Genomic DNA, 24,226 nt, shown 5'->3' on the forward strand with positions numbered 1-24,226 from the left:
TTGCAGTTTGAAAGTATTGAGTGGAATTCGAAAGTATAGAAGAAATAAGGAGTGGGTGTTGTGGTGTGGTGGTAGTGGGAGAATGTTGCTAGGGTTTAAGCATTTTGGGATGGAAGTGTAGGATATGGAAGCAATAGTGTTGTATTCTGAAATCTGGGAATAGTATGTTGGTGTTGGCGTAATAATAGGGTGGGGGTTTCTGGATTGTGGAAGTCATGTTGTTTTGTGTTGTTTGGATCTGGGGGTGGGGCTGTGGGGTATGGGAGTACTTGGTTGGGTGAAGGGGTGTGGAAGAGTTAGGAGGAGGTTGCAGAATCTGATAGCACTTGAGGATGGTGTTTTAAGGTGTGGAATGAGTGGGAGTGCCAATATAAAGAATAATGGATGGCTGGGGGAGGGAGGAACTACCAGAAGCCAGTGATTTGGGGGTCTCACAAAGTAATAGGAGATTTTGTCGTTGAGGGCAGGTCTGCAGAAGAGGAGAGAGGCACTGGCACTTGATGGGGCTTAGATGCCAGAGCAGCAACATGTGGGAAAAGGCAAGTGTCAGGAATAGTGACAGGCAGAAAAAATTACTTTGGAGCAACTTGGAGAGTCAGCATGGTTTGGAATGCAAGTGCCAAGATCTGACACAACGGAGCAGGAAAAGCCAAAGACAACTAATAACAGTGGTGAAAGGATTTAGAGAGTTGTGGAGGGGGAAAAGCATGGCAATCCAGAGTAGGTGGGCATGGAGTTGGAGAGAGACAGTAGGACAAAGGGTGAGGAGGGAAAGGTGTGGGTGTTCAAGTGGGTAGGGGTCGGAGACAGGGGTATATACAACATACATATGAGCATCTGAATTAGGAGCAGGAGTAGGCCATTTGGCTCTTCAAGCCTGCTCTGTTATTGGATAAGATCATGGCTGATCTGATTGTGGCCTGTACTTTCCTGTCTATCCCCTATACCCTTTGACTCCCTTTGTCAGTCAAGAAACTATCTAGCTCAGCCTTAAAAATGTTGCCTCCACTACTCTTCACAGAAGAGAATTCCACAGACTAATAATCCTCTGAGAGAAAAAAATTCGCCTCATCTTCATCTTAAATGGGAGACCCCTTATTTTTAAACTGTGTCCCCCAGTTCTAGTCTCTCCCACAAGGGAAAACGTTCTTTCAGCATCCACCCTGTTTAGTCCCCTGAGGGTCTTATATGTTTCAATAAGATCACCTCTCAATCTTCTAAACTCCAATGGATACAGGCCCAACCAATTATTCTTTCTTAAATAAGGAGACCAAAAGTGTACACAGTACTCTAGATGTGGTCTCACCAGCACCTTGTAAACTGTAACAAAGTTTACCTTTATCACATGGGCAACAATGCGACAGACTAGATAGCCCATCTGTATAGAACCGTTCCAAACTTTATTCTATTGAGTTCAATTAAATGACAATTGGGTAGATTCTAAAACAGGCAGGCAATGTGTTCTCTCAGATTACTGGTGAAGACAAAATTTTTTATCATGTAGTATCGTGCTTGCTCATTTTTATCATGTTTGAATTTCTGCTTCCTCATCTGTTCCTCTACTGTTATAGTCTCTTTAACTTTCCCATGTTTGTTGCTTCTTTCTCCTCATTGTTCTTTTTCTTTTGGGTTTTGGATGGGAGCTGTGAGAAAATGAGGTTGCAAAGGACAGCAGCTGCCATCCTTGGTGTCAGGTGTGAAGTACTGGGTAGGGGGAGAAAGTAAGGTAGCACAATAGGCCAGAAGGTTGTGGATGAAGTATTTCAGGTGCAGTGAGGGATCCATTAGAGCATTCATAATTATTTTGGACCAGATGTGGTATAGGAATCCAGACGGAATGAAAGGTGGCTTTTAACTGCTAGGTGGATGTATTCACCTTGAGTGCAGGGATGCCAAAGAAAGCAATATGAAATAAATGGATTTGCAACTCTTTCACTGCATATCTATTGTGCGGTGTGACACTCTTCCAGTTCACACACCTGGCATCCTGCTTTCTTGGATGGTGCTTTTTAGTAGCCCCATAGGCAGAATCTTCTGCGCTGCTGGTGGTGAGCTTGGAGGCGGGAAGGGCATGCAATGAAGCAGGATGGTGGCTTACTGGAATTCTGATGCTTTCCCGCTTCCGTCAGAATTAAGTTCTGATGAGAAGGCCAATGATTTACTGTCACACCCCCACCCACTATTGAGGCCCTTAAGTTGCCAATTAATGACTACTTAAGGATCTCATCCCACCGCCACTGGTGTTAACGCAAATACAGGCAGGCCTGTTGCCTTGAGGCATGCAAGACAGCTAAAACCATGTGGCCAGATTGTCACCTCTGGGGGTGGGGGGTGTGGGGGATGCTCAATCAAAGGCCATCCTTGGTGTCTGATTGAGGCACACGACATCAGGAAGGGGAGACCCTGCTGGAAGCCACCCTTTTGCACTTGATGCCAACTCCCCTATGCTCTTCTCCCATGATCCCAACCACATGAACCCCGTCCCCTCCCCGCCCAAAACATTACTTCCCAATTCTGAGGAAGAGTCATACGGACTCAAAATATTAACTGTATTCCTCTCCACAGATGCTGTCAGACCTGCTGAGTTTTTCTAGCCACTTTTATTTTTATTACTTCGCTGTGGCTTGAGTCATTCTGCAATCCTGGGACTCCGGTAATTATTTTTCCAGCAGTAGCTACTGCCACCCCGTGGTGCTGCTGAACACAAGCTGTTGGTCTCTAATTGGCCAGCAGCTCTCAGTAGGTGAAAATTCCACCCTGGGTTCTTGATTCCAGTGGATGGTCTGTTGGTGGCCTCGCCACTGCCTGACTGGCTTGTGGTTTGGTGGGCCTTCCCAAAAAAGGCAATGTGGGTTTTCCATAGGCTCTCCAGCCAGCAGGCAACAACCCTGATGCCTCAACAAGATTCCAATCGTTGTGTCGCCTATCATTTATCGTTTGACCATCCCATCATACTGTATACTCTTCCATAGATTCACTTTATTATTACTGCATGTCCCTTTCTTCAATGCGTGCTGATTCTCACACCCTTGTTCCCATTATATAATTCTATTACCCACCTCCATCCTGTATGTTGGCTGCAGTGGTGTGTTACAGATCACTTGGGGAGTCAGAGATGCTGTAGTAAAATGCACTTTTTACATGAATGTTGTGATCTGGAGCTATGAATAGTGATGGTAGAGGCTCCAATGTTCTTTCCATCAAAACTATAAAGAACCCTCAGACTCTTTATCATGCCCTGTATTTAGTTACCATTCACATGCATGTCCTGCTACTAGCTTGCATGAATTTATTTAATTTTTATGGTTGCTATGATTCCAACTCCATAGTTATCTATATATATTGTCAAAAATGAAACTTCTTACAACTGTGCACACTTCCTGTGCCACACTTACCTCCATCTATTTTTAAAAATTTTGTCACACTTGCAATGCTTAGTAATAACTGAAGTCACTCAAAGTGACAGTTGTTTACATTACTTTTAATGGGATTACTTTGTCATTGTTGTTAAAATTACTATTTTAGCTGTCATTGCCTTTTAGTCCCTCCTACAGCTGGCAGCACTGTTCTCTCCTCTCTGTTACCCCATCACTTTCCATTCCCCCAACACTCACCATTGCCTCTCACTCCTCTATTCTCCATTTGCCCTGCGCCCCCCCCCCCATTCATTTCCATACCCTTACCCCATCCAGCTTCCATATTGTCCATCCCTTGTATCAGTATCTCATCATTTCTTCTTTCCATCCTGGGTCTCCTAGCTCCAATAACCTGATTAATGGGTAAACTATAAGTAATGGAATAGTGCAGTAATTTTTGAAATAAGGCCTGCAACAGTGAAAAGGCCTGAAGTGGAGTAAGGGTGGATGGTTGGAACACAAGGTAGGAAGTTAGCAAGAAGCTGGGTTGATGTTTCTTTAGGGGCAATATTTGGAATGGACTTGCAACAACAGAATACGACCTGTAACAGTAGAAAGTCCTGAAGATTAATGGAACCAGAGTTTGGAGTGAAAGCCTTGCAGTAGCAGTCATTGGAAGTGGGAATGGTGGACCAAACAGCAGCAATATAGAGCAAGAGGCAGTGCTGGATTTTAGTGAATGCAAAGAAGGAGGAATAGAAGGAAGAACATTAGGGAGTGGAGCATACAGGAGAACCAGGGAAACTGTAAACAAAATTATGTGCCAAGAGAAAGCTGAAAAATGTGGGACACAAAATTCATTGGGCAGGAGAAAGAAAGAAATGTTATAAAATAAAAAATTGAAATGCACTGGTTTGGGAAATGGCAAAAAGGGCACAAACTGGTGAGTAGAATTAGATGTCAACAGTCAGGGAGGACTAAAGCAATGACAGGTACAATGTGAGAGATTTATAAACTTCTACTGAACAGCTGCTACATATACAGTTTGGGTTGGTATGGCATGGTGAGGATTGGCAACCATATACAAGAAATAAGGTTCATGAGTAAACATCCTGATGCTATAACGCTGATAAAAATTGAGCAAGAAAACATTTCAAATTGATTTTAAATATTTTCTTAAAAGAATCTCAATTAACACCTAAACTGTTGAGCTGAAAATGCTTGCTTTGGAATATCAAATTCAAAAGAAAATAAGATGGATGGCAACAGCAAACATTGTTTTCACTAAGTTTTTGTGCTAAATGCAACAGCACTTCACCAGACAATGGAGAAGATTGAAGAAAAATCTCTAATTCTCAGCTTTTGGCTAGATTTATTTGTAAAGTACAGAAATGTTGCTGCAATGTTCAGTTACTGCACGAAAATGTGAGATGCGGCCTAAAAGTCCATGAGTAATGCCTTTAGAAAGACATTATGATCATTTGAAAGCCTTTTATTCTTCTTATGAAGAAAACACAGCTGCAAAACACAAGTAGTTTATGGAGTACATAGGACAGTCAATCTTGGACTGATTTCATGACTGCTTGCTATTTAAGCACTAACACTTGGAGATTCACATAAGCTTCCAAGACATCCAGTCTTCAGCAGGGAAACTGTTTACTGCTCTTTGTTGAAAAGGCATGTTGGCTATGGAACTGTTCTCGCCTGGTACAGCCAATTTAAACTAAACTGACAAGTTTAAGACTGCACATTGAGATAGATAAATGTCACTATTGTTTGGTACCAGATTGAGCTGAAAGTTCAGTGACCATGGCTACAGCTCTTTAAATCATTCTAAACAAGCTGGAACAGCAAGGTAGTGAACTGCAGGAGATGGTGACTGTAAGAACTGGCTTCCCACAGCCACCTGATATTATGAAATAAACCAAAACTGATGAAGCAGCACCATTGTGCTCTTTTTAATGCATTGAGATGAAACAACGAAGGATGATTAAAATTTTTGTCCATGCCTGAGTGGTGAAGCTCAACTCGAAACTAATAAACTGTAGAAAGGCATATATCTTTCTAAGCTCAAAATTGTTAGAACTGCTGTGCACAGGAATGAGAATTTTGTACTTACTTAGGGCCATAGTTTTCATTAAGTGGGTAAATGACTAAAATTCAACTACTGATTATAAAATAAATAAAGAATTTACCATTGTATCAAAATTGATATGCAATTACATTACAAGTTATCCAGGCCAGGCCACATAAGCAATAACTTCAGCATCGTTCAGGTATTATCAAATCTCTTGGTTTTAGTATTTTTAAAATCACTTAAATTCTGTTTATAGAGTAATAAGCCATGAAATTGAGTTCCCTAACGTTGCTGCTACTGATATGAAAAAATGGTGCCTGCTGCTCTTCTGGCCACTTATGGCATGGCCTCATGCTGAGTAGAGTGCTACTGTGGGCGAGACATGTCTGTGCCTCAGAACTTCGCAATGGGCAGATCTTAACATCAAATAGCCATTCCAGCTGATTGGACACATGTTCTGGAAACCACAAAAGTCCGGTGAATGCCTGTGCAAGTCACATACAGTTCCACCCCCAACTAGTGCTATTTAACAGATCAATTATCCTTAGTTGTCTCGTCCAATTATTAGGGATGGGCAACAAATGCTGGCCTTGCCAGTGATGCCCACATCCCATGAAACAATAAGTAAGCTCACAGGTGAGATGCTTTTGACTTAGTTCTACTCTGGCAGAGTTTATGCAAGAATTGTGGAGTGTTTACAAAAGTGTTGTGGTGAGTTGCTGGATTTAGTGATGTTGCTGTGCTCATATGGGAAAGGCAGAGAATTTTTTCATCTGTCCAAATAAAGACTGCAACAGTTATGGGGGTTGTAGGTGCAGTGCCCCTGGGAAATGGAGCAGAGGCTGTAGAGAAGGGAAGCTCTGTACAGAAGCAGGAGAGCTCTACAGAATGCCATGCCCACCAAGGGTTTTCAGGGAGTACTTCACTTACCATCACCTGAATGGTAGCCTGGATCAATGCCTGGATCACCTAAGATTCACCAAGAACTGTGCTACATCCTTTAACAGGACGTGCAGCTTCATAACAGGGCAAGGACAGCACTGCCAGTGGCTGTCAGGCTCACCATCGCTCTAAACTTCTAAGCAACCAGACCCTTTCAGCCAGGAGCAGGTGACATTGTTTACATATCCCAGGACGCCATCCACCATCAGGTCTGAAAGGTCTGAACGTTCCCCTGTTTGGACGGAATTCCACATTGGCCCCAAGTCCCGAACCCTCCCTCGGGTGCTGGTGCCCCGCAATATGAGCCGCCTCGGGGACATGCCCTCCGTGCCTTTTGGCACGGCAAAGAGGGGCATTTTGTACGGACTGCTGCTGCACACCTTCCATTTTCTCGCCCTTGTCTGTCGACCGGACACGCCCTGGCGTGCCTTGTTGCCGTCTGGCGGCGGAGGCCCCCGATGGGAGGCCCTCTACGGAGGTGTCCTCCCCCTTTCTATCGGGGACCTGGGTTGGAGGGTATTGCATGCAGCAGTCCCTTATAATAAGAGGATGCATAGGTTCACGGGCTCTCAGGACACGTGCCCTTTTTGCGGTCTTGTGGAGTCCGTGGACCATGTATACATAGGGTGTTGTAGGCTGCACTCCCTTTTTAGTTATTTGAAAAACCTTTTATTGATGTTTTGTTTGCACTTCAGCCCCACGCTCCTGATCTATGGGCACCCGGTGCGGAAGGGGGTCGGGAAGGAGGAGGACCTCCTCGTGAACCTGCTCCTGGGCCTGGCCAAGTTGGCCATTAACAGGTCCAGGCAGCGGGCAATCGAAGGGGGAGTCCCGCCCGATTGTTTGTCCCTCTTCCATGGCTACGTTCGCTGCCGGATGTCCCTGGAGAAGGAGCACGCGGTGTCTGCTGGCACTCTCGAGGCCTTCCATGCTCGGTGGGCACCGCGGGGACTGGGGTGTTTTGTTGACCCCTTTAATCACATTTTGATTTAAAGTTTGTAAGTTTCCTTTAAACTTTGTTCTTGGTTTTACAGCTGACCTGAATTAGGGGCTGTGCCTGATTTATCCCAATTTTCTTGATTTGGTTTTCATTTAAAAGATTATAAGGTCTGAAAGGTGATAGAGGGTCTGTATGTGAGGAAAGGTGAGCTCGTCATTTTCTCTACAAACAGAGAAAAGCAGGATGAAAGGCCTGTGACTTGCCAGGATATCAGGATTCCCACTGGTGCAAGGTGCCATCAATTGCACGCAATTGCCTCTGTGGACCTCATATGTCAATGGGGAAGTGTACTGGAATTGTAAAGGGTTCCGCTCCATGAATGTCTAGTTGGCATGTGACCATAGACCATCATGTGAATGATTGCTGTTCTGGCAACAGACATGGTGCCTTCATCCTGATGTAGTTTGCCATTCTTGCCAGCTTCAGATCGCCATGGACTAGTGATTGGCTGCTTGGAAATGAAAGATACCTGTGTACACATGGCTGATGATCCTGCCCTCCTCCACCTGACCATGAGGCCTTTGGTTGCACAATGAGAGCCATGCTGCCACCAGAAACGCTGTGGAACAAACCACTGGCATTCTTAAGCAATGGTGCTGCTGCCTAGACTGCTCAGTGGGGAGCCTTACAACAATAACTGGAGTGTGTATCAATGTTGGTCCATTGCATCCTCAGCAACCTCCAAATTGTGATGGTACAGCCACTGCCATCAGGCATACAGAGCCACTTCTGGAGGAGGAAGAGGGGGAGGATGAGGAGGAGGCATTTGGACCTCTTCACTCTGGACTGCTATTCATGAGCATTTACTCAGACTGTGATTCCCTTTAGTTGTCATCCCTTCAGTACTATTGTTCCATTATTCCTCACCTTCTTATACACCGGCAATTTCCCATCACAGCATCCTCTTGGCCAAAATCCTGCAATTAAAACCACCAATAAAAGCCTCATGATGATATCTTAGTCCAACAACACAAACATGAATGAACTAATTATGTTTATGCATTTCCTTTGTGCCTATCTGCAGGTACCATTGTCTAGTCCAGTGCTCCTGTTCAGGGCTACCCCTAGTGGTTGCAGCATGGCTGATGGAAAGCTGTTGACTTTCACTGGGGGAGCCTTGCAGGATGACCATGAGCAATTCTGGGCTTTGGGAGCCCAACTCAGATTGCACCACCTTGGTCATGGAAAGCAGCAGTCTCAGCTGGATAGATGGCAGGGAACAGAAAGCATACTGGCTGGGTGGCAGTGATGGGGCCACAAATGCTGTTATCCTGTGAGGTGGACAGATGGTCTGTGGCTCCTTGGAGCTCCTGCCATTCTCATGGGCTGAAGCCTCAGCAATTCTGGTAATTGGTTGTGGGACAAATTGCTGGAGTGCTGCGGTAAGCCTGCATGCCGCTTTGAACATCTTGGTGCAGCCAAGATGGCAGCAGTCTGACCCTGCATGGTGCCAAGCATTGATCTCATGACCTGCACCTGAGCTTCTACTACGGAACTGAAATGTTGGATGGCCTCCGTTTGTGCTGCAACAGAAGCTGAGACTGTGGCTACCAGCTGCTGCATCACAATTGGGTCCACAGATGCTGTCATGGAGTTATCCCCAGCTTTCCAACTAAAAGGATGAAACCTGAGCTCTTTGCGATACCTTTAGCCCCAGTGGAGCTGGAGTCCTCCATGCTCCTTGACAGGCTGCTAGGTAGGCCTGCTAATGAGCCCGGCATCTCAGTGTGAATGTTCAGAAGTGTTCTCCTGTGTGCCGTTCCATTGAAATCCTCATCCAAATCTCCTGCAGTATAACTCATGTACAACTTCAGCCTCCAGGGACTTGGCACATGAACTATCCTTTCCCCTCCTGGCTTGGCTGCAGCCCACCTGTGCCCAGTGACACACCAGGTACAGAGCCCAACTCTATACTACCCTATTAATTTTGGGCAGTGCCAGTATTTGAACTTGTAGCTGCAATGTCAGGTCAAATGAAGGTGCTTCTTCATCAGTGATGGTGTATTTCTCTGGCCCTTCCTCCTGAGACTGCTGTGGCTGAGTGGGCAGCAGACAAAGAACAATGAAAACATATTTCATATCATCAATCTCATGGAAAGCATAGACACTGTCCAAAGTGTTTGCCAAGGTTCGAAGTATCTGCCCTAAGACAGTTGGTAATTACTCATTATTATCCACGATTGACACAGGGGCAGGTGCCAACATACTACCTCTGTTAATTCTGAAAGACATGTATCCACAGACATGGAAAGTCATGGCAAAACCTACAACTGTGCAACCTTCAGTGTACAACAGTTCACTAATTCCGTGTGCAGGGTCCATAGTCCTAGAGTGCAAGTACAGTTAATCCTCCTGGGTGCCACAGATGTTTTACATCATGGAGACTAAAGGCTGGCAATCACAAGTCTACCAGCATGTCGTGAACTGACACTAGTGACAATCCACGGAATTAGTCAGACCTCATACAGCAAGTCAACCTCAGAAACTAATCCTATCACCTCAGTTCATTACCAAATTTAAAATTTCCAGAATGTTTTGACATTATTGGCAGTCTCAAGTGAGCTGCAACACTACAGTTGCAGTAGAACGCAAGTCTGTCGACTGGTCTGTTATATTTTGCACAACGCAAATACCAATAGCTATAAGAAGAAATGGTGAAAGATTTTATACTACAGAAACTGTGGAAAACCATTGAAGAATGGCCTGATGCAATTCAGTATATCCAAGAACACGTGAGACCATTTTGACCTTATTGGGATGAGCTCGGCATCTCCCGGGGAGTCATTTTTAAAGACACGCAGGTTATCATACTGGAATCTTTGCGACCCGATATTCTTCAACAACTTCATCACTGATGCATGGGCATGGATCAGACAAGAAGACTTGATATTAAAGTCATCATCAAGAAGTGTGAGGCATATCAAGAGCATATGCCAAATTAGCACAAAGAACCACTCATTGAACACAAAGTTCCTACCCATTCATGGTCCAAAATCACATCCGAACTCTTTCGTGTCCATGGCACTAAGTTTATTGTCAATGTTGATTGCTTTACCAAGTATCTCATTATTTGACAAATCGCACAATATGTCAAGCACAACTGTTGCATACACTCTATGTGCTATTTTCAGTTTATTTGGTGTGTCTAGAAAGACCACAATGGATAATGGTCTGCAGTTTATTGGTAAGCCATTTCAGGATTTGTGTGAGAAGTGGAATATCAATCACACTACAACTTCTCCTCATTATCCTGGATCTAATGGCCTAGCTGGAAGAATAATTTGCATTGTGAAATCTCTAATTCTCAAATGTAGACAGGCCAAGCAAGATCTATACATTGCAATGTTGTATCTGAGAGCGGCACCTTTAAGTGCAAATACTCCATCACCGGCAGAGCTTATGTCTGACAGACCAGTATATACCAATTTACCTACTCTTACTCATTCTACTCTCTCAGAAACTAGAGAACAACTTTTAAAACTGCAAGAGAAGATGAGCAACATACATGATAAAAATGCAGGTACAGAATTGCTAAGTTAACAGTTGGGATACATCCAGTATCCCACAGAAGGTATGTAGCAACCAGCTGAGGTGACAAGGGTTTTTTCGGAGGTCCTATGAAGTCATTACACATAAAGGCGCAACAGTGAGACATAACCAAGGACAAATCAGGCCCATTCCAGCTCCTCAACCACTGTACAGTCCTATTGCATCTAGGGCTAGATCCCAAATGAAACCAGGCACAACATACAAGAATGACAACTCCAGATCACTGTGAGCAATTAAAGACACCTCAAGACAAGGTTACCATCACAAGATCTGTGTGTACCAGCAGGTTACCTTTGCACTTTAGAGACTCATAGACTCATCAGTTCTATGCACTCATGTAATGCTGACTAAACATGAACATGTATTATAAATAGTTGCACTTCATTGGAAGGTAGGAAAATATCTTTAAAAAGAAAGGAGGATGTTGTAATATGCCTTTGAGGGATATCAGCATGAGGTTACTCGAAGGGAAGTGTGTCAGGTAATCCGGTCTCAGTTTTACTTCGACCTGGAGCAGAACACACACACAGCTCTGCAGCTTTGATGTCCTCAATCTTTCTGTCCATGTATATATGTTCTTTGAGCCTAGGATTAATAAATGAATCCACAACGTGTTTGCACAATCCCTTATGAGTGATTGGTGCCTTTATATCATCATAACATACACAAAGTGACATTCTTTCTCTCTCTCCTTTAATTAAACCTGATATTCTTCTCCCATGCTTCTTCTAAACTCATTAATCTATCAGAACACTGTTAATATTGTCACTTTTCTTTACCCCCCCATCTCAAAGTGCCATTCTCAGATTCTTGCCCTTTCATCCAAAGCTCAGCTTTGAACTTATATCCCTTTCCTCTCTCCTTCGATGCCATCCATTTCCTTTCCATTCATTTCACCTTATCTATTTTCTCTTCATTGCCATCCATTTCCTCTCCTCACCATGTCCTCTCAATGAATGTTTCACTTTTAATTTTGTTACTATCAATTTTCCTCTCTCCTGCCTTTCCTCTTCGCTGCTGTCAATTTCCAGTTCATTTCCCTCTTCCCTTTCCCCTTTATTCAGCCCTTCAGTTGCTCCACTTCTTATTCCATCACTTGCATCTATTCCCTCAGCTTCCCTCTCCCTTAAGTGCCACTTCTACCATTTCTAGTGCTGCTGATCATAACGTAAATGACTCCAGCCACTGCATACTGCAGGTGGGAAATCGTTTCCTTGCTTGAATTTCTGCTTATACTGTGCACCTGATAAGAACCATTTCCATTAACCACAGGACACTCAAAAAAATGGCATTGAGGGAAGAGGGAAGTGATTTCTCTCAACAATCATTGACACGTGGACTGCATGCATCCACCACCACCCCCAACCCCTCAAAAACTCTACCAGTGTGAAATGCTGACAGCTATCATGTAAGGGAAAACAAACTGCTTCAAGGGACCAGTGCAAGAAGAAAGGGGTTTCCTTTGATGTAATAGTATTACAACAGGAGTAGGTGTTATGTCAGAGAATACAGTGAAGTGAATGGTACTATTAGGCATGTGGAATAAAGGCAAGTTGATGGGCAGTAATAGGGAAGGTGAAGGGAAGAAGAAAGAGGAAAGCTTACCCAGTGTGCTGCAATAGTGATAGGTCTGTGGCAGGATGGGACTTGCATATGTGCTATGCTTGCGCTCTTCACCAGGTGACTTACCAGGGGTCAGGGTATTTAGTAAGATTTGAATGGGCATAATGTTGTTGAGATCCCTGCTGCATCCTCCACCTCAGACAGATGAGGGAAATTGCTGTGGCATTCAGCTGCACTGTAGTGTAGATGTTGCCTGAAGATTGTTCTTTTTAATTTACTATTTAAAATTCTCCTAAAATCACCAAGCAACACATCCTTTATAATAAATCCCCCCTTCCACATCTGCACTGCTGCCACCTACCCAATGGCCCAGATCAAAGATAGACGCCAGGAATGCTTTGGTATCCTTGCAGCGAACGTTGCTGTTGCAAATTATGGGAAATATGTCAGGTGACATCATCCCTTTATTTCCACCTTATTATAATATACGTGCTTGGAAATCCAGGAAAGGATGCAGGTGGTGTTGAACCAGCAGAATGGCACCTGGTGTGATCCCTGCCTGAGCAGGTATGAGATAAATAGGAATGTAAGGCAGAGGAACATCTGCCCTTAGGTTTTGGAATGTCTCTTCAGTCAATATCATTCTCACCTGCCTCATTAATGCCACTAAAGTGGCATAAATGATGTGGAAAATCCTGCTCTGCGTTTCAGAAATGTTGTAAATTCGGAAAACGTGTCTGTCCCAGCATGAAGGTAAGATTGGTGTGCTTTGGCAACTTTGAAATTGATAGCAAGGTTTACAGTCTGTCAAGGCAAGCTCATGGCAACATTAACCTCTGAAAAAAGGCTCAATGCAATAATGTTTGAAACTATAACAGGCCTGAAATGATTGCCGTCATATCAGCAGATTAATGTATTTAATGCATTCATATTATATCCCTATGTTGCTATTTTAATGGTGTTAATCTGCTTGGGTCAAAGTCTGTATGGAAATAGAAAACAGGAATGTCATACAAATGTGTTATGCATTCATTCACTAATGCCAGTAACAGCAATTTCTCAAATCACATATTTTGGCTTTCTCTGAGATATTTATGTGGGCTTGATTTTCCACCCATTGACTAATAATGGGTCAAGATCTGGTACAGCTGTAAGTACACTAGGCCAATTTTACTTAAATTGACAAGAGCCAAATCAACAATTTCTTTTAATATGACAATCCAAAGCAAAGTGCCAAGGCCTATAGTAGAGCGCACCATCAAGTTTGATAGGCATGAAAGAGAAGAGGAAGTAACTCAGGAAATTATAACTTGATGATTCCAGACTCAAATTTTATGTAGCATGGAGAAGATTGAAATCGCACTGCAATAGCATGGAAATTGTGTATATTGAAGCCATGTTACCTGAGGGAACTTGATGCAGAATAAGTTCATCAGCAGGAATGGATATTATTGGCTGACAGACTTAGAAAATTATTGAAAGGAGCGGGAGAAAGACTGTTGGAAATCCGTGAGTTCAGAAAAAGGGTCAGAGGATGAGCAACTACTTTTACCACAGATCAGAGCATGATGAGAGGAATCTGAATAGTCATGAAGACAAGTTTGGTGAAAGGAAATATGATGGTACCTTTAAAAGAACAGGCCAAAGGATACATGGCAAATGTTGCTATTTCACACTGACAGTTTGTGTTCCGTGAGCCTAGTATGTGGCCCAGATTTTCACCATGTTGGAGAGCTTTTCTGTGGTGGTGCAAATCCTGGAAATAGCTGAAAATTCTACATCCCATCCCCAAACCCAGCATTTCTCATCTCTGTGAGGGAGGGACTGGAGTCGGGCCGGGATTTGCGCACGTGTAATTCGCAGATACAGCTGGCTATTTAAATTACCAGCTGCTTCCACTGAAGTGGCATTTTGGAAGGCCAGGAGTGTGAAACATGGAGTGTGCAGATTAGACCAGGTAAGAGGAGGTCTGAACTTGGTGGATTAGTTTGGATAGCCAGGATACCACTTTGCAGTGGTAAGGTGCCCCTTTGGAAATGGTCAGGGGACACCTTCGGAAAAGGTAAGGCACCCTTTGGGAGAGGTAAGGTACCTATTGGGATTGTTAAAATTAAATATGATTATGCACTTTTTACGTACAAGCTCATTGGAACTGTCAAAATGTCAAAGAGGTGCCCAAGGATACTAGGTGAGTTGGCATGGTGGGGGACATGGGTTGGCATGGATGGGACATAGGGACTGTATGTGCAGGTGTAAGGACGGGTGAGGGGTGAGGGCTGGGGGGCTGTTTTTGTTTTAATCTTTCATTTATTTAAACACAGCGTGGTGCACAGAGGCAGGCCTTCCACCTAGCCCACCTCCACCCAGCAGTCTCTGGACTCTTTCCAGAGTTGCCCGCCCCAACTGTTGTTTCAGCCTGCCTACCGCACCAACTGAAAATCTGACCTGAAGGCAGACATTTTTAAAGATTGGGTTGGCAGTGCTAAAAAATCTCCCGGCTCTGTGCACTCGACTCAGGGATGAAAATCTGTACTTTTGTGTCAGTGTTTGCTAACAAAAATATCCTTCACTTTCAGTGCTGTTCCTATGAAAAACTTGCTGCCAATCAGTGTGGTTTTGGCCAATACAAACCTGAGGTTGGAACGAACAAGAGGTATCTCCCAATCTATACAGTGGTTAGAGTCCCTCCCATTAACTGTGGAACTCAAGTAGGTCAGACAATGAGGGGTGAAGAAATTGACTGCACTGAAGAAGAACAGAGTCATAGTCATCAACAGCACGGAAGGAGGTCATTTGGGCCATTGAGCACATGTTGTTGTTAAAAAAATGCTGAAATGAATCATAATGGCTGGGAAGGGGAAAACAAGAAAGACAGGAGGGTTAAAAGGTAGTGAGGAGTGGTTTGTGGATGGAACAGCATAGAAGTTGGGAGTGACAATCTTGAGTAAAGGAGTGCATGAGGAAGAACTGAGGAAGTGGAGAGAGAATTACATAGAATATACACCACAGACCTGGCCATTTGACCCAAACTAGTCAATGCCAGCTCTTACGCCTCACTCGTGCCTATTCCCACCTTTCCTCATCTAACCGTATCAGCATAACCCTCTATTCCCTACTCCCTCATATGCTTATCTAGTTTCCTCTTATATGTATTTAAACTATTTGCCATGTGATAGCAAGTTCCACATTGTCATCACTCTCTAGGTAAAGAGGTTTCTTCTGAATTCCCTATTTGATTTCTTAGTGACTATCTTATATTGATGGCCTCTAGAAGTGCTCAGAGTCCCAAAATTCACTTAAGGTGAGGAGGAGGAGGGAAATAAGAATAGTACAGCTGTCACAACACAGAGGATAATGCGCTGTAATATCAAGCCTCACTGTTCCCCGAGCCACGACAAATGTGAAAAGTTTGATCAGACCGTCAAATTGCCCAATTCTACCTAATTGTTTAATTTAGGTTATCTGAATATGTGCACCAGGTTTGTAAACTTAACAAGTAAATAACCATTTATTAAACAAATTGTCTTTTAATGGCAGCAAAAGAAAGAAATAAGAACTGCTAACTTTTAAATCTATAACTTAAACTCTACCCCTTCTTAACCGCTATACACGAACACACACACGCACATAATACATACAAAACATGGATTTTAGGGGTGAGATAAAACAGTTCAATAGCACCAATCCAGAGTACAGGATTAGATGGGTTGATTTTGATTCCCAAATTTCTTGCAGTTCATTGTTAATGACACAAAATGTTTTCCAGCACTTTAAGTCTGTAGTTCACTGGTTGAAAACTTGCTTTTCAATGACGCTACTGTTAATTTTCCCTTTTCATCTTGATAGGGGTTTTTTCCGAGAAAGCAAGTTACAGAAGTATGAAGAAAAAGCGAGCTAGCTAGCCTTATAGATTTACTGGAATCTTACGCACACAGGAGAGAGAGGTTTTAGGTGTGTTCTCTTTGTAGCCTAAGATCTCTCTGCTCATTGCTATCACACAAAACCTTGGTCACCTGATCAGGAGCCAATTAAAATATTGTTGCTAGTCAGTTCCCTTTAGTTCAGGCACCATTTCTGGCACCATTTTGTCCAATCTGGCACACTCTGTTCCAGGAGATGGCAACACTATATATTCCTCATCCTATTCCAGCGAACATGTCTTTCAACTTCAGCTATGGTAGTTTTTAAAGCTACAGTCCAATTTTTAAAACTGCAGTCCCACAGAAATAAAGAAAAATAGAAAGCTATGTTCCTTACACAGGGAATTTTGCTTAACTGTTGTCATATTAACATACAAGTTGCATGATGGAATGTTTAATTGATCACTGCATTGTGGACTCAATTTTAACTTCTCCATCTGGCAGAAACTGGGCAGGAGAGCAGTTAAAATGAGACCTGTTACTGTTGCTACTATTTGCCTGGATTGTCTTGATCTTACCCTTCCCTTTTGTTCTTTAAAAAATACAAAAAAAGCGAGCAGGACACTCAAAAAGAGAAAACACAGCCCTTTTTAAAATACATAGATTGGGTCGGATGGTATCATCAGGGAGCCATATCATTGGGCCAGTCTTGCTGACAACTAGATTGTGGCCTAGCAGATTAAATCTGAAAAATTTGCTTTAAGATTTCCTTGTGGGCTATGAGGAGTTGGAGTCCTCATCTGGGCCTCAAAAGGAAGTCTCTGTTCTCCCTTGCCTTGAGTTCTGCCACTTCCCTCAATTGTGGCTAGAGAGTTCTTCCCCTGACTACAAGCTCCACCTTCTCCTGATTGCATCCATAGTCAATTGACAACCATGGGCTATTCCCACAGTCTCTCTGCTGTGGCCTTCTGCCACTAAACTCCTGTTTCCTCCTGTGGACCAGGCAGTGGATATGGCTAGGTTCAGAAGGGATTCCTGGAAAATTGATGTACATCGGATGCGGCCACTACGATCAGCTGGACCTCCTCCTGGACTGCCCAGGTTATTCATCCGTTTCTGGGACAGCACACCCCCTTCCTGTTCTCATTCTGAGCAGTGCCCAGTGCATCTTTAAAGAAATAAATCTGTGCCATGAAGGGGGTGTTTTTTCCTAGCCATTTCTTTGTTTTTCTAAGAAAAGGCCTGTATCAAGCATTGCAACCTTCTGCCTGTTTCCAGCTGCCCTCATCTACATTTTCTGCCAATACTGTTTCAGTAATGCTGAACTTTATTTCTGGAACAAGGAATTCAATATTCTAAAAAAAAAACAAGTATTCAAAAGCACTTGGTGGCAGCCTCCTGTCTCATGAGATGACAGTTTGCATTGTGGTGACCAACTTTGTATTAACTCAGTGCAATCCAAAAGCAGTAAGTTAAATAAGTAGAGATACCCTGGGTTGTCAGTCCCATGTTCCTTTTCACTGAATCTGCAATGAGACAGCAAAATCAGTTCCTTACTCAACACTGTCTGATGTTTTAAGCTGCTTCCAAATACCGTTGCAGTTGCCATTTCTGGCTCCTTTCAGTGACGAGCTCCTGAATACAGGCAGTAGCACCACCAATTACCTACTGAAAATATGCTAATATGCGTGACCATGGAAAATTCACTGGGGTCAGCGCTGATGGCCTCAGGAAGGGACTCACCAATCTTCTTCTGTGGATTGCATAAGGGAAGGAAAATCCTAGCTTGTATCTCCTGTTCTGCATTCAAATAAATTTCCCTATTTGAGCTTTTAAATAATTCAATTAAAAAAAGTTTAACTAATTCTAGTTAAGAAGTCCTAAATTGGAATTTCAACAGTTAAGAACTTTGCAAGAACAGGAAAAAAGTTACATGTACATAGATTTGAACTTTGCAGAGTTGAGTTTTGCCATTTTTGACCACTTGAGGAAAATGGGAAATTGTAGTCAGTTTACAATAGGGCATCGCAGAATTTTGCATCGATCAGCAGGATTTCCAGTGTGGATTTGGCTGTATTTTTGCTGTTAGTGTTCCTTATTTCTTACCTTGGACATGGATGCTGCTGGGTTGTGCTGAAGAGGCTGTGATTGGTGGGTAGGGTTTGAGGTGGGATCCTGAAAACTGCTGTATCTGGGGTGGCTGTGGTGTCCTTCTGTGCATCAAGGGTGGAGGTGCTGCAATTCTCCTGGGACTGATGTGATGAGGGGAAGGAACTGAGGCTGCAAATCTGTCAGACAAATCAGAAATGGCATAATGAGGTAAATTGACATTTTCACATTACAAATTTATCCCCGATTTATGAGGGGCCTAATGCCTGCTTAAGATGAACTTTAAAAAGAATCATGGGGTGTCTTTGTGCACTCAAAAAGTCCAAAGATATGAAAAATAGAACACACAGCCCTAACGATTTCGCATTAGCTTTAGCATCTGGGAAACAATTGCAAGTCATTTTGTACTACAAAAGAATGGTTTCATTTAGTAGTACTTTATGGCATTTAAAATAGTTCATGAATTACTTACTGAGTTCCTGGCCTGCTGACATTGGTGACTATAGCCATTATTAACAGTCCCACTTGCCTTATAAAATGGGTATGTTGGACAGCTTTCAATCTATGTTTGAATTTCTCCATTTATCAGAATTTTCCACTGGAAAACTGCAAACATACTGCTGCTAAAAAGAACAGTCAATAGCATTTGACACCATATGGATGTTGTTTTAAAATGCTCATAGATTGCTCCCCTCTGTCCCTCCACTGTTAGGAGAAAATTGTGTTTCTTATGTCAGCATAGTGTTCAGATTCACGTGAGTGAACAATGTGGGGTGGAATAGTGAATTGTTTGAATTGCTCTTTAACCATTTTTCCTGTTCAGTTTGTAGTACTGCCAGTTGAATTGGAAGCTACATTGGATGAATTGCAGCCACATTGGAAGCAGATACATTGATACTTACATCAGATGTGTTCTCATACCCCAATCTTCTGACAGTTCAGAATCCCTATATTTTCAACATGCTAACATGTAGCCCCATCTCAAAGGATGAACAGTTCTTTTAGTAGATGTGGATAGGACCGGAAAGTATCCTTAAAAGTGCAAATATCTATCAGCTACTGGTAGACAGTGAGCTTTTATAGTTTAGTCCTTCCTGTATTATTATCTCTTTCAGTCTTCATTTCATCCTCCTCCTTCTTAGGCTGCCCCTTGGGATCAAGGATGATTTGTTCCCACTCCAATTTGATGGGTTCTGAGATGGTTGATAAGTCCAATGTGTGATCTGCAGTCTCTACCATATGTGGGGTAAGTGGTGCTTGAAGCATTGGGCAGGTGGGTTGTTTAGAGGTTTGTGTGCTCCCTCCGACAGAGGGATTTTGTGCTACTTCAATCTGGGAGAGAATATGCCAACTATTATTAAAGTTGCTTGGAACTAAATTACTGTGGATCAGGAATTGTACTTTGTGGGATGAGATTGATATGATCATTGTGCATTGTTGCGGCTGGGGTAGAGGTAACTTTACATTGCTTCTGGCCTGTGCTGCGTCTCATGTGAGTGCACGTAATACTGGTACTGTAATCACAGCTTAAGGAGCATTACACTCAAAATATATTTTATTGGATGATGTGGAGTAGGTGTTCGTACTTATGTGTAAATATTTAAATTTCAATCTGTACCATAAAGTTTCCTTTTTAAGTTTTGTATTTTAATAACAATCTTTGCTCATTTTTATTTTTCTCCCCCCAGGCTTCTGACTTTACCGGTCCATGTCTGAATTCTAAGAAGTGTCAGAACTTATATTTCGCGCCCTCCCTGTGGGGAAATGTTCATTTCTATCCAACATTACCTCTGATGAGAAGGTGAGACTGGAAACTCATCATGTGGAGAATTATGGATGCAAAAGGAACCATTTGGTGCACCAAACCATTATACCATTGGCACTACTGGGGAGAGCAAAGATATGCACAGTTGGTTTCATTAGTCTGTTGGCTTTAAAATTCCTGGCTGAAAGGAGCTTTGGGAAATCACCACATGGTTCTTACAATCTACAAGCTTGTAGTGCAAACATTTCTCCTGGGTGCAATTTGGGAAATTTTCCCCTTTTTTTTGCTCAACCAATCTCCCAGCAATTCTGCAACTGCTATTTAACAGACCACATCCCCAACTACAGAAAAAGGGAAGGGGTATGGTACCACAGTACTCCTGGAAAATGTTTGGTTGCGCTGTCCCTGCATATCCAGATTCAGGGTCCTTGAAGTCTTATTTATAAAGTGAGGTGAAGAAAGATTGCCCTCTTTAGTATTTGCACACTCGTCCCAGAAGAATGGTTGAATGAATCTTGGAGAGAAGAGTTGACAGGGTAAATGCTACCAGCTAAACCCAAAAGAACAAGGCTTTAAACAAGGAAGGAGATATCAGACCTCAGGAGATTTACCAAGGTAATCTATCTATCAAAAAACTGGTCTAAGTACATATGATACAAAGTGTTTCTTCACAACCTGTTACTTTTTTACTGCTATCTAGGAAAAGCAGCTTTGTAGGGAAGCTTTTCAGGACTGTATCTGGTAATTTGAGAGGCACCTGTGCTGCAGCTTCCAGTGAAATGATTCTAAACACATTGGGTTTAACTATCATGAATCTCAAAATACCACGACAGAGATCAAAGGTTCTGAACTACAAAATACTCTCTTAACTGTTTTCAACAAGTTCCAGGATTAGGTTGAGAGAACCTTGAGGCTGAGATTCACATTATTTGTTGCTGTCCACAGATCTGCTCCCAGGCAGATCACGAGGTACGCTGAAGGAAAGTCTAGCAGCAGCAGCATGGCCAGAGAATGGCATTCATAAAGCTATTATTTCTCAGGGCAAATTACATATTAAGCCTTCCCAGCAGGTAAAAGTGGGTGTATCAGAAAGTGACTGAATTAGTTGTGGGACAAACTCAGAACCAGCATGAGGAAATAGAGGGCTATCGGTATCTCATGTAAAACCTACTGAAACTCAAAAACCAATGAAATTAGAATTATACACTGGTTGTGAGTTAGAGATTGCATAAAATACATGAGCACTGAGAGGACCTATCATGGGAAACTATGCAAACATAATTGACATGTAACAGTGAGCAGGTGAATAAATCAGTTACATTCTATTTCAATTTTGTCCAGATGTTTATTTTTGATTGTGTAGAAAAAGGAAGCAGTATAGCAAAGCATGTGCCCTGAAATTAGCTAGGTAAGTGAAGAGGATTGTGTATAAGTTGCTTGGTACTGTGTGGATAGTTGTTTCTGAATGTCTCTTGGATGAACACTGGTGCATCAGTCTTCCTTATTGTACTATAGTTTTTGCAGTGACATCATCTGGCCAGTGTTTGCATGCTGAACGGGCTTTGTTTTTAGTTTGTCTTCTGCCTCTTTAGCTAGGCCTTTTTATATTGCCATGTAGTTTGAACTCGCATCAGATGGCATTAATCTTGGAAACCTTGGTGGGGAGGAGCTGAACAGTCAAGTGCCTCTTGATCTGTGGAAATTTGAAGAACTGCTTCAAGGTGCAAACAGCATTCTGTATAAATTTCTGTTAGATATATGAGTCTCATTGCATCTGTTCTCTGCTTCTTCCCAAAGGTATCATAAGAATTTCCAAGTGCATCCTTGTAGTCTGCCTTTGATTTCAAATAAGCCTAACTCACTGATGAAATGAATGGATCATGAAAACTGCCTGGCAAGTGAGCACTAATGACGATGATGATGCTAATGATGCTACTGTTACATAAACAACAACGTGCATTTATAGAACATTTTTAATCCATTAAATTTCCCAAGGCAATTTACTGGAGAAACATCTTAATCAACTATAGAAGAGCTTGAAGGGATGAAGATAGACCTTGGATATGCAACCAGAGTCTTTTGACCTAACCTTTGCCCTTAAATATAAGCTTATGAGTTTTATACAAATAATCAAGTTCCAGAAATGAGCGTGAATATGCATTTAATAGATGGATTTTAAAAACTTCTGACTCACGAAGAAGTAAAAAAATAGTGGGTTACCACTAAAGCGAAAAGGGAAATAACTAAGTCCTGAATATTGATTTAAACTTTGATTGAATTGAACTTTTGTTATACCTATTTCATTTTGTTCTTCTCTGTTCTTCAGTTGTAGGAATTCAATGTTTGAATAAATAAATTACGTTAAAAAGTGCAGAAGAAACTCACTTTGATGGGATTAACTCAGTTTAGGAAAATACTTTAGAAAAATTAAAGACATTAAACTATAATCCTTTAAAGCTGACAGTTACACAAGTTATTTTACAATGCAGTGCTAACATCACCATAGCAACTGTTTTATATTGCTGGCTAGGTTATGGAGAAATGGTAGCAGCAAGAGTGAAGAACATTGGTTTTGCCACAGAACAATGAGAGGCACTTCTCAAAATGAGGTGCTCATGGAAAACAACAGCACTGGTGCAAACACTAGGCACAACACAGTGCTACCATCTGTTGTTCTTAATTTCTTGGTGTTCCTAGGACTACCAATATGTTTTATCCTATTATTGTGATTCTTCTGAGAGTTCTTCATTTTATACCCTTTCTCAATCAGAAACTCATTTTGGTTTGCAACAGGTTAAGATAAACTGTGAATAGTTTTGTTTTAATTGCAAGTGCTCCAGTGAACCAAGAGAATCTCTACTTTGATTCAGGGCTCACATCATTGGGAATGTGAATTCACCTGGCATAAAAGATGTTTTCCCTTGCCAGACATGAGTAGCTTTTCCAAGCATTTTTGAATACAGAAGATTGCACACAATAATTGATGGTTCATGCTTTTGGAACACTGAAACATTTTATCTGGCTTGTTTACAGCTTTCAATATAAAAATAACCCACAAAAATGACAGATTACACAGGTTTGAGTAACACTACACACATGTAACCTAATACTTCCAAACAATATCAAGGAGAATAGTGACTGAATTCCTTTCTGAAACACCAAATCCAAAAGACAACATAGACCATTGTATGCAATAGTCATGACGGAAAGGAATGCTAAAACTTTGTTGAGCCGCCAAGCTTGCTCCCCTTTTTGTGATTATTGAGAATAATCAAGACATGGTATATCAGATTGACCAGGACACCACACCTTGTTCTCCTTTAATCATTTGATTGATGTTGCCACCCAAAGTTGTAGTATGAACGATTTTCCTTTTTTCGGAAACAGAATTACCTGGAAAAACTCAGCAGGTCTGGCAGCATCGGCGGAGAAGAAAAGAGTTGACGTTTCGAGTCCTCATGACCCTTCGACAGAACTCAGTCTGGCTTTTAGGGAGTAAAGTAGTCACCCACGCCACAAAGTGATAAATGTCTTATTATTTTCGTACTTTCCTGAAGCTTATTACTTAAGAGTAAGACAACCTTCTAACCACCTCCACCCCTAGAAAAAGATCTTCAGAGGTCTAAGTTAATAACTATTTCAGTATTCAATGGGCTCAGAAATCAGCAACTCTTAGTTCAGTCAGTTCTGTGGAAGGGTCATGAGGACTCGAAACGTCAACTCTTTTCTTCTCCGCCGATGCTGCCAGACCTGCTGAGTTTTTCCAGGTAATTCTGTTTTTGTTTTGGATTTCCAGCATCCGCAGTTTTTTTGTTTTTATTCCTTTTTTCGGAACCCATCTGAACCAGATCGTTCAATCTATGTTCACAAATCTAAAAGTTGGTTGAGCATAGGAAACTGCACTTTGACTGTCCAGCAGTGCTGAAGTTCAATTACTTCCAGCCCAGAAATGCTGAAACTGTCCTTTAAGGATGTCTGTGCTAGCACTGCCTTGGACTTTTTCTG

The 24,226-nt window shown here is 42.3% G+C and overlaps 1 protein-coding gene across 1 annotated transcript in view; it reads right to left on the reverse strand.

The window, feature by feature from the left end:
- The window catches only part of glis3 (GLIS family zinc finger 3), a 675,575-nt gene that overhangs the window by 70,502 nt on the left and 580,847 nt on the right, over positions 1-24,226 (reverse strand). The window contains exon 8 of the mRNA XM_041185484.1: positions 18,454-18,635. Coding sequence (XP_041041418.1) covers positions 18,454-18,635 — 182 coding nt within the window. The remainder of the gene's footprint in view (positions 1-18,453; positions 18,636-24,226) is intronic.

The sequence above is a fragment of the Carcharodon carcharias genome, chromosome 4 (assembly GCF_017639515.1).
Source record: "Carcharodon carcharias isolate sCarCar2 chromosome 4, sCarCar2.pri, whole genome shotgun sequence".
In the NCBI taxonomy this organism is placed as follows: Eukaryota; Metazoa; Chordata; class Chondrichthyes; order Lamniformes; family Lamnidae; genus Carcharodon; species Carcharodon carcharias.